Source organism: Ambystoma mexicanum, chromosome 10, assembly GCF_040938575.1.
Source record: "Ambystoma mexicanum isolate Mex_15411 chromosome 10, UKY_AmexF1_1, whole genome shotgun sequence".
Taxonomy (NCBI): domain Eukaryota; kingdom Metazoa; phylum Chordata; class Amphibia; order Caudata; family Ambystomatidae; genus Ambystoma; species Ambystoma mexicanum.
The window spans coordinates 1,190,294,854-1,190,306,856 of NC_090932.1; the positions used below are offsets into that span (position 1 = coordinate 1,190,294,854).

Below are 12,003 nucleotides of genomic sequence, written 5' to 3' on the forward strand. Positions count from 1 at the left end.
CATTCTGTCCACACTTGACATAATCCGGTCAAGTGGTACAGTGAGTAGAGCGCTCGCTTTGACATCCGTGCAGAGCCTGCTAACGCAGTTTCGAATCCCGGTTGGGCCAAACTCAGCCTTTCATCCTTCCGAGGTCTATAAATGAGCACCACACCGTGGGTAATAAGCAGCGCACAGATAGCTGAGGGTTCGTAGCGCTATATATATATGTCGATTATTATTATTATTATTATTACAAAACAATTGGAAAAGGAGTTTTATAATTTGCTTGTGTTTCCAATCTGTTCAGATCCCTTCTGGTATACTAGAGGTGTGGGGCTGACGGATGGTTTAGAAACTGATATTCATCCCTGGACCACTGGTGCCCTGCAAATTGATTTGTCACAGTTTGCTGCTCCTATACTTTTATCTTAAAAAGAAACTGTTCCATCATGGTAGCTGACCCATACTGTTTTACATGTTTACATGTAAAATGCTATTCCTGCACCTGGAGACTTTCAGGCTGATCCAAGTCTCAGCAGGTACTACGCTGTCACCAATTTCAGGGCTGACAACAGACACCAAGTCATGGCATATTCTCCCCTACCACCACACACTAAGACTCTCAGAGATGACCCAGAAGAGCCAGGAGTACTAACCTGGAGACTCAGCTAGATGACCCCCAAATGTTGTCAGGTACTGTGCTAACCCCACACCTGAAATCTACATGTGCTGTGCCATCCCAAGACATGCAGACTCTCAGGCTGACCCAGAGAAGCCAAGTGAACTGTGTTATCTATACACACGGGAGTCCACGCGAGACCCAGCGTTTCAGCATGTACTGTGCTGTCCTTTTACTTATAGACTCGCAAGCTGATCCTGAGTCTTTGCATGTAATGTTCTATCCGTACACCTTGCGATGCTTGTGCTGATCTAAGTCTTGCTAGATAGTGTGATCAGTCAGATAATTCAGGTCTGACGTCAAGTCTCGCCATGTCCTGGGCTATCCCTGCTCTTGGAAGAGACTCAGGGCTGACTCAGAAGAGCAGGAAATACTGACCTGGAGAACACCCCCCTCCCTAATATGAAAAAGTCAAGTGGTAAACCTGCACCTAAAATAACAGAGATATGCCGCATTTCAGTCTACCCTGAGAAGCAGAGTGGAATCTGCGTTCTCCACATCTTGAGATCCTAAAGAAGGCCCAGAGCTTCAGCACATACTGGGCTGTCTTTACATCTAGAGACTTAGGGGGCTGACACTTAAGGCCTGATTTACAAAACGTTCTTGAATGCGATTGCACTTTTATAAATAAGGCCCTAGGTCTTTTCATATACATTGCAGGAGACTTTCAGAGGTGACCGCTGTTCTCGGCAGGACTTGTGATACCCCCACATCTGAGCACTGAGAGTTGAACCAGAGAAGACGAGTGTACTTTGCATTCCCCGCTCCCTGCATTTGGACACACATTACATGAAATGCAGATTCAGGTCGTTTTTTTAAAGTGTTGAGGAAGGCTGGAAGAAGAACGCAAAGCCCCGCTCCCCTTGACACTCACCTCCTTCTCTTCTTCCGGTCTGATTTCTTCTTCTTTTTCTTCCCCTTGGGCAAAGGTGGCAACTTCGATTGTGAGTCCCCATCACATGAATGGCTGCCAGGACCATGAAGGAAAAGATGACATCAGAATTAGGGTTACATTTTATGCATGGGCAATCCACGTCAATATAAACTTCATTGATTTTACCAAAACTGCATTAATCGTTAGCATATTTTGTTCAATAATGACTACAGTTTGGAACAGCCTCCCGGCCACCTTGAAACTTGAGGAGAACCATGCCCGGTTCCGGAAGCACCTCAAGACCTTCCTATTCGCTTCTGCCTTTGCCCCTCTTCTCCCCTGCTGATCTGTTTTCTCTCTCGGCACTGTGCACCTGGCCACCCTATGTCCTTCGGACACAGACACCTGCTCACCCTGCCACCTTCCTGCACTGCCTCCGGGCCACCCCTGCACTGGGGCCTACATCTGTACCCATACAGTCCCACTCCTACTTTTCTTCTGCACTTATCAGATATACCCTTTCTGACTAATCTAGCACTTGCCACATGCTGGCTGCACTTCCACCGTTCATTGCCTTTATTCATTTTACTTATTGTTTATTCTGTTTATTATTTTAGTTTACGATTTATTATTATTTCAGGTATTATACACAACTGATGGATGTTTGGGCCGATGTGCGCAATTACATTTTCTGTTTCAATTCTCTTTCAGGGTGTAGTCTGTCCAGATGGATCGCACTTGTAAGGTTTTAGCAAGCCTTTATGTATGAACTTAAAATAAGACATAGAAGCAGTTTATAATGTTGTCCCTGACTGCTAGTTTGATGTCCTATAATTAACTGAGAGTCTAGTGTATTTCTCTTCAGGAGGACTAATTTATCATTCTATGTGAAATGAAATGTAATGTATTCATGATTTTATGTGTATACAACAGTTTGTTCTTTTTATTAACATGGTTTATCTAATTTTATGAATAGTTCAATATGAACTGAAAAACAATATAGAAAAATAAATGAGACTACAGAACTTAGGTCAAGATGGCAGAATAGCCCATGCCTATACAAAAGGAAGAGAACCTTTCTAGCATTCAAGACAACTTGAGTGTCAACACGTGTCTTCTGATCTTAAGTGAATATTCCCCATCTATTGTACTATTCAACCATTCATTCCGTTCTCTGGAAGTCTATATACTACAGTGCTTACAATTTTGAGAACAAATAACTTTGTGATACAAACCAACATGGCTGTGTGTAGTTAGAGGTAAAGTAGAATGCTCTTCCTTCAGTAAATCATGACTGATAAACCCCAGTAGTCAAGGTAGCCAGCAATCGGATGCATAAGGTCCAGATCTAGCCACAGTGAGGGGGTATAGGGGCCCTAGGAGGACAAGGGAAATTAAAATAAGAACCTCATGTTTCAGAGAATTTCAGAGGCTCCTCACCTGGAAGTCATATTTTAAACACAGTGCAGTGTATGGAAGCCCTTAACATCCTGGGTCCACTTTGTAGTTATGTATTTATTAAAACCTTTTCAATATTTGAGCATGCCGATAAATGGCCACTTTGGAACGTTGATGGTAAATTTGCATTTACCATAGGAAACAGCTGCAATAATCAGAACGGATACCCTTTTGCTCATAGCTAGGATTATCCTGCAGGAAGGGTGCCGGCACTAGTATGTGTACTGCATTTTATGTGGTGAGGTGGTGCAGTACAAAAAACTAAGAATAATAACAATTAAAAAAAAGCATTTTGAAAGAACTAATAATGATGGTTATTAGGAATGCGAAGTAGATAGTTCAACAATCTGATCAATGAGACTTCTGCAAAGAGGTCTAGGGATTTGAAGAATTGGCAGGTTTGCACTAATATCAATTAGCACCTGTGGTGGGGAAACCAGCCAATCCGGTTGCTTGGATCGCGGGCTGAATCTCACGATCCAAGCCCGATGTTCCAAGCAACTTGATGACTGCTTCCCCGTCCCTCCATCTTCCCTCCTGCATACCACTACCCCACTTACGTGATTTCTTCAGGAGTGGCGACGGCCCTGCTGTTGCTGCCGCTCTATGTCACCGCTGGATGCTGTGAAAAGCCATCTTAAGTATTTTGTTTGAATGAAGGGGACAACACTAGGTGCCCTGGTCATTCAAACAAAATACATTGATGTTCACACCCTGTGTTTCTGGATTGAAAATCTGGGGTGCTAATAGCCATAACACCCAATTCGGTGGGCTGGATGGGGTGGTAATGCACCACGGCCCATCCTTAAGGCCCTTGCACCAATACCACCTGACCCAGCCCGCTGGATCGGGTGTTATTGCTATAATGGCATATTGATTTAGGACGTGGATACAGTATTGACTTAATATAGATGGTGAAATACACTGTATACTTGGGGTTTGCAGTTAATATCCTGGGAACTGGAGGGAGTGGGGATGGATGTTGATACTGTGAAGATAGGTTATGTGTAAGTGTTCCCTCGTCACTTGCCCAAGATCTGTCATTTTGCCTCATTAGCACCTAGGGTGGCTGTGAGGACCTATCAGGTGACCTGGATCGTGGGCTACTGGTATAGCCGTTAAACTTGTGCTGGAGAATTGGGCTTAGCCTTGAAGAAGGCTGTTCTCCTATGTCATACAGTAAATTGCAAAGTCAATATATTAAGGTTGTGGTTTATTTTGCTTCCTAATGACAGCAGTCATTAGGAAGCAAAATAAACCACAACTTTAATATATTGATTAAGCCATTTAGTGTATGGCACAGGAGAACAGACTTCTCCAAGGCTAAGCGCAATTCGCCAGCACACATTTAATGGCTATAGACATTGGAAGGAGAGGCTAAGGGGAATTCCTCTCAGTGCGGTCTATGCAGCTAACCAACAGTAATACCTAACGGCTAAAGCGCACCAAAACCACGGTTATACCCCAAACCTAATTTCAGACCCATGAATCCATCTACTGGTACAAAACTAATTTTCCAACAAAACTGTCAGTCGTTCCCTACATTACTTCATGTGCTGCTCACTGACCCCCATCCTCCTTATTTCCAAAGTTTTACAAAATCTACCAATTTACCACAGTACATAAACTAACCACTCCTTGGTCCCTCATTTCTTGTCTCGTCAACTCTGATTTCATGGATAGTGAAAAGGGGCTCTGTGTAGAACTCTCTTTGCTGTTTAGCCATCTTGTAGTTTTCTTAAAGGAAAAGCTACTTACCCACCAGCAGCTGTTCTTGAATGAAAAACTGTCTTCAAGAAAATATATATTACCCCGTGCGTTTTGCTGGTGTGTGTGACGAATATAGCAACATTGTCACTGATTCCCTGGATGGAAGCTTCTCTAGCATGGCTATGGAAAGGCAGAAGTTACCTGACTCTGACCTTGGGGGTAGCTATCTGAGAGAGGCCCACGTAAGGGAGGGCAAACTCTAGGGAGACCGGATAAAAACATTGGGACAGAATAATCCTGCAGCCATAATATCAAATGACACCCATGTACCTTTACAACATGTCTGTATGTCTTATTGTAATGTGAATACTGAATTCCCTGGCTGGTTTAGCCAACAAAACTATGCACCTCTCCCCTACTTTTGTAGTACTGCGAATAGGAAGAGGGGTGGAATAATGAGGATGACCTGACACAGCAAACAAACGCAGCGTTCTAGTTGTTGGAAACTACTAATAAATACTGTTACATTTAAAATGCACACAGCTGAGCATCCAGAGAGAGAGACAGAGGCTGCCACTGCATCCAACTTGTTCTTATGCTGTTTGGGACACCGGAGGCGAGAAGAGTGTGGAACGTAGCTCAGAGGCTGACGGAGGTGGTGTGCAGAAAAGACAAGCCGGGAGAAGTTTGCCACATCCCTGTCACAGGCTGCTGGAGCTGCCAGCCACAGAGGGAGTCCAAGAGGGAATGAAGCCGCTCACTGAAGGTAATGGCGGTCAGCTGGCGAGAAGCGAAGGAGACAGGGCAACGCAATGAACGCTGAAGACGCAGAGAAACACGGGTAAGCCCAGGGAGAGAACATGGCTTACCGGGGCACTTCAGGGCAAATACTGTGTACCATACTCACTGCGTGAGAGCCCAAACGATGAAGACAAATATAAGTGATACAGGCACGAACATTCTAAAACACCTAGGTGAAGGCAGTAGTGTTGAGACAAACATTGCAAAAGGCCTAAGAGAAGGCAATATATTTAATACAGGCACAAACCTTGTTAAAAGCCTAAGAGAAGGCAACAGAATTGAAACAAACATTGTAAAAAGCCTATGTGAAGGCATTAGAATTGAAACCAATATTGTGAAAAGTCTAAGAGAAGGTAGCAGAATAAATGCAGAATTAAACATTGTTGAAAACCAGAGTAAAGACATTACAATTGAAATAAAGGAAGGGAGGAAAGGGTTAGTGAGCCAGTACTGGAGGATCGTTGTTTCTTTGATACAAAAGAGAGTGAAAGGAAAGCAAAAAGAACCTGGCAGGATAGTGAACCAGGCAAACAGTGAGTCTGGGACTCACCCCTAAATATGAAAGTTGTGACACCCTGGCAGGACAGTAAACCAGGGGTGAAAGGAGAAGTAATAAGAGAATTGAAAGACGAAGTGAGAAGAGACAAAGAGACAGTGTGCAGTAATAAAAGGGAAGATACATACCCTTTATTGATAAGAAGCTGCAACACCCTGGCAGGGGAGTATACCAGGGAGAGGAAAAGGAGTAAAAGCAAGAAAACATAACAGCTGATACAGAAATGGAAGAGCCTTACCCCTTTCAGAAAGGAGCCAAAGAAAACATGAAGCCCTGGCAGGAGAGTAAACCACAGATAAGAAGATAATTGAATAAACCTGAAGATGAGAGAAAGTAAATATCACAGAGGAACTGTGACATTGACAAGGAACCAGAGGGAGAAGAAGAAAACCTCAGCTTCTTCTGACTGACAAAAAGACCATCAAATACGTGAAGACTGAAGGGGTTCAAAGGTGGAATCACCCCCAACCCCTTTTAAACTGTGAGATATCAAAGTGGCTGAAAGAAGTATTCAGGGAGAGCAGTATCTCCTTGGGAAACATTGGAACATTATAGACTTTAGCAGAAGTGCCGGACAGATTATGAGCAACCAGAAAACATAGGGAAAGGGAGAACCCCTTTTTCCTGGTGGAACATTATTGCTTTTCTTCTCTGCACCTTAGAACGTTGTTTGGAACTTAAAGAATAATCTATGTGTTCATAGCTCAGAGAAATCCCCATTTTCATCTTGTATTCAGTTTAGCATGGAAGGGTCAGTTTAGGGTTTTGGACGGAAGACACTTTATTTGGTGAACATCCTTACACAGGCGTTCATTAGTTTTGTTGAGGCAGGGAAACCCCTTATAGACCTAGGGACAGGTAGGATTTCCCCACCCTCTCTTATTATTTTGACAATAAAAGTACTATTTCAAACCCAAACCTGATACTGTGCCCGACTTTCACTCTTGACACCTTCCAGGTGCTAATGATGATAATCACTTTGGGGGGTTGGCAGTGTCGACCCTTAGCAGCTCTGCAGCAGTTGATAATAGCCCTTGCTTTCCTTGGGCCATTAACGCAGCCTCCCAGGCTATTACCAGCCGGAACGACAATTAAATGCTCAAAATATCTTTGCACAACCCCAAGCCACACAAACTATCAACTAGCAGTGTTGCTAGGGTTTAAGGAAGATACTCAAAAGAAGTTTGAGGCCACATGGAACCATAACTAATTCATGAGAACAAATGTTTTTATCAGGACAGGTAGTTGCTTATATTACTAGTGGTCATTGACGCTTTCATTTGGCCCTAAGCTCATTTGTATGCTTTTACAAAGCGCATGAGGACAGCAAAGTGGATTTTGCATTTCTGCTTTGCTTTCCTACTTCGCCTTTGGAAAACATTAATAACACACCGCTTTGTGATTGCTGAAAATTGCGTCTAGAGGACCAGCAACAGCTAAGTGCAAGCATTGGTGGTCCCTTGCATGCAATTAGCATTTTTTACAAAATTGCCCCCTTTGTGTTGGTATTCAAACTCCAGAAACACACACAATGAGAAAGATCCATTCATGGTCACGTGACTTGACATAGAATTCTTGCTTTGTCTCAGGTTCCTAATGCCCCAAACGCCCCTATCCCGCCCCCAAGACCAACGCCATATACCGACAAGGAGCTGCGATGGGCTTTGGGGCAGAGAGCTACTTAGCCGAGATGGGCTTCATGGCAGGGATAGCCATCGGGGCAGGGATGTGCCTCAGAGCAGGGAAGGAACGTAGAGCAGGAATAGACCTTGTGTCATTGATGGGTTTCACTGAAATCTTTATAAATACGAATCACATACATAACAATGTTCAGTTTCACTTTCCAGTAGCATAGCTCAGCTAGTTCGGAGTTCTCTGCTGAGATTTTGGGCCTCATACAAGTATGGAGGTAGCAATGCCGCTTTTAGCAGCATGGCTACCCCAATACCGGGTACCGGATCCGGGTTCCTGGAATGGGGAAATACCGGGCCATTTCGACCTTGGAGGGCCTGGTATTTCCCCAGGGCTCAATGGGAATGGGGAGGATGCTAACAACGGGCCCGTTAATGATGGGCCCGTTGTTAGCATCCTGGTCTGCTTGCGGGTCCCGCGAGCAGACCTCGTAATGAGGCTGTAGGGGGTTAACAGCGCCGGCAGCTCTACCGGCGCCGTTAACCCCCTATGGCCTGGGTCATAATGAGGCCCCTTGTGTGTAGCCTGCGATCACAGGTTCAACTCCCTGATGGGCTTTGCTGCTTTTTGCCTTCCTTGGGGTTCATACAATGAGTAATAGTAATAACACCTTTTAACAGAGCTAGTGAACCGCAAACATGAGAGCGGTAGCACTTTATAACCACAATTTATTATGAAAAAAGACAATGGGCCCCATTACGACCCTGGTGGTTAGGCAACAACGGCGCCAGTAGTGCTACCGGCGCTGTTGTTGCCTCACCGCTTCATTATGAGTTCTGCTCGTGGGCCCGCCCTGTACGCCTGGTCAGACCAGACGCGCAGAGTAGCACCCGCTAGCAAAACAGGATGCTAACAATGGTCCTGTCATTAACGGGACCGTTGTTAGCATCTTCCCCATTCCATTTGAGCCCTATGGGGGTTCAAATGGGAATGGGGACGTTCCGGGTCCCATGAATGGGAATTACCGGGCCCGCAAAGGTTGGAATGGCACGGTAATTCAAATTTTTCGGGACCTGGACACGAGTTTGAGGGTTGCCATGCCGCTAAAAACGGCATGGCTACTTCCAAACATGTAATGAGGTCCAATGAGGCTCATTGCGGGTATGGCGGTGCAGGAAAAAAGTGGAGGTACTACTGTTTACCTCCATTTTCCCTGCACTGCCAAACTACAAAAATCAGTGGTATTATCATCTGGTAATACCGCCAAAAATCCCCTATGGAATGGGGATTTACACCGCCACTTGTAATCAGGTGGTATTACCACCAGAGGTAATACCTGCAGTGGTAATACCACCTAACCAAGTGGCAGTATTGGTAATTCTGTTTGCCAGTATTCCGGCTGATTTACTGCCAGAATACCGGCAAACTCGTAATGAGCCTCAATGTGATTACAGGGCGCTCACTGAGCACTAGTTGCAATGTTACTTTGCTTTCAAAACAAGCTAAACAGTTTCAAACAGATTTAATTTAAAGAATATTTCCTCCTCTGAATGACAAATGGTGTCTTCTTTGGCGCCACCGTGTGGCTTGAGGTGAAATAGCTACGCACCTTTCCCAATACTGTTTACAAGAGGGCTAATGCATGTAATTTGTGCAGATTCTCAAAATGTTATTTTATGTTGCTAGAGGTATGATATTATCCCTCCCCCCCTGAAATCTAGCTCAATTGTAAAGTCTCGGGTGATTCAGGCGATTATATCCCATTAAATGCGTCGGGTTGCAGATGTTCGTTGTCTGCCTTCATGATAAAATAAAACATGTAAATGCCGCGAATATTTTCTGTCTTTGAGTTTCATTAGAATATCACATTTTCAAATTATGCACAAATCTCTTTTAGGTTTGGTTCCCGAGTAGTGCACAACTACACCTAACATGGTTCGACTAATACTGTGGAGCAGTATGAGAATTGTGTGATCCAGGCGACAAGGCCACCGAGTTCCTTGTCCCCTACGTTCCAAAATCCTCTCACGTAAACACTAGACTACAAAGTGGTGTTGCTTTCGACCAAGGCATTATGGCAGTATTTCTTTGCTTTCCATGATTGTTCGAAGATCGGGATGGCTTAATCACCATAGAAAGAGAGCACAAAGTACAAATTCCTCTGCGTTCAGTCCCTCTGCGCGTGCCAGAGTCTTTCACCTGCTCCTGCAGGTCACTCCCGGGTGATTGCAGTGGGAAAAAGAAGGGACAGTGACAGACATGCCAACATTCTGGAGCCCCTGAGAGGGAGATTTCACCACAGATATTGGGATAATGCATTTTTCCCCAGAGGATTGCATTGGGGATATAGTGATTTTAGGCAGGCGACAGTAACAAATTGCATTATTTTTAATGAAAAAATCTGGAAAACTCTCGCCGGGAGGGTTGGCATGTATCCAGTGAGGAGGGGACTACTTCCCCATGTGCCCTATCTTCCTGTTGCTGCTCACACTGGGAGGCTGCATACCACTGGCAAGAGAATAACCCAGCATCCATGTTATCCACCTGGCCAGCCTGTCTCACCTGACCCTGTGCAGTTCCAGTGGTTGCTAGGCTAGCCAGCCTGTCTCACCTGACCCTGTGCAGTTCCAGTGGTTGCTAGGCTAGCCAGCCTGTCTCACCTGACCCTCTGCAGTTCCAGTGGTTGCTAGGTCCTTCATGACAGAAGAACGCAGAGTTGCCACACTCCTCTCTCACCAGTACCTTTTGTTTACACAATGAGGGCAGTATCCCTGGTCTTTCACCTGTTTGTTGAGCCCACCTCAAATGATAGTGCCTATTGAAAAAGACACAAGGGCAGAAGGGATTTCCTAATTCCCCTCTGTACACAGGAACTGCGAGGGCGGTATATTGCAAATGATGTGAGTTTCTGGGCATTCGATGACAATAATTTAAGCAAATTTGAGTAGCTCGAGTAATGATGCCAATTCTGGCATATGGTATGAATAGCTTGTCATATCATGACAATACCTGGTAAACTGTGTGGGTGCCTTGGCATTTGATGGCAGGATGCTGGAGGTGGGTGTCACTTATGTTATCAGTGATATTATTAAGGGATAAGGCAGGGGTCAAGTCCTAAAAAATAAAGTGGGGTACTCATGAACATACCAATTGAATGTGGTGTGACCGGAAATTAGCATATCAAGGAGTCCTCTGAAAAAAGTGGGTGGACTTTGAAAAATATGGGGTGACTCCGTCCACCCGCGTGTACCCTCGACTTGAGCCCTGGATAAAGGTAATCATGGCACAATCCTTACTAATGATGATATTAGTGGGGTGGAGTCAGGCCTGGTACAGTTATTGAAGGTGATAGCAGAAGGGGGCTGAGGGACACTGGTACTAGGTGGAGGAAAGCATAGCCGGTACAATTACTGAGAGTGAAAGTATGAAGAAATGGAGACCTTCCTGACACAGACTTACCAGCGATAGTACTAGGTAGGAGGTGGCATTCCTAGTACAATTTTTAATTGTGATAGTAATACAGGGAGGGAGGTAGTCCTGCTACAATCATTAATACTGAATTTATTAGGGGGATGGAGGCCATCCTGATACAATTGTTAATAGGAATAGTGATAATATCACGGGGTGGAAGGCAGTAATGGTAATGTGAGGAAATGACTTCTACTCTGCAAGACTACAGGGATGAGTGGTGGCTAAACCACCTACTGAGCCCCACGCTACTACTAAACCAGCAGTGATGCCATTCATTAAGGTAAAACAGACACAGATCGACGGGTAGGCTATACTCTCATGAGCAGTGTCAGGTAATAACTGTAGCAAACCAAACAGCAATAGTACAATTGTTCAACATAAAAGAATGTCCAATCGATGTTCTATAAAAATCTGGTCTGCAATGGCATTCACGGAACATGAGGAAGCCCCGAAGCCCGTGGACTGCAGAAGCAACAGAACGCCATTGCAGACAGGTGTTTGCAAGACCCACGAAGTGCGAGCACATTGGGCCTCATTACGACCCAGGCGGTAAGTTACCGCCTGGGCCGTGACTTTACCACCATGGCGTAAACTACGTTTACGCCATGGTGGTTGGCGGACTTACCGCCCCATTCCGAGGTTGGCGGGGCGGTAAGTCCCCAATCCCCATTTACCCTTCCCCATTCCCATTTTTGCCCCATAGGGCATAATGGGAGTGGGGAAGGCGTTAATTACGCCACCGTAAATTACGGTGGCGTAATTAACTCCATGGTCCCTTAGCGCCATGGATTTTAACACCCGCTAAAAGCGGGTGTTAAAAGCTCCATGGCGCTAAGGGAC

General features: G+C 45.0%; 1 protein-coding gene across 1 annotated transcript in view; it reads right to left on the minus strand.

The window, feature by feature from the left end:
* SRRM4 (serine/arginine repetitive matrix 4) overlaps positions 1 to 12,003 on the minus strand; it is a 290,445-nt gene that overhangs the window by 119,022 nt on the left and 159,420 nt on the right. Inside the window, exon 3 of the mRNA XM_069619178.1 lies at positions 1,536 to 1,628. Within this exon, the coding sequence (XP_069475279.1) occupies positions 1,536 to 1,628 (93 nt within the window). The remainder of the gene's footprint in view (positions 1 to 1,535; positions 1,629 to 12,003) is intronic.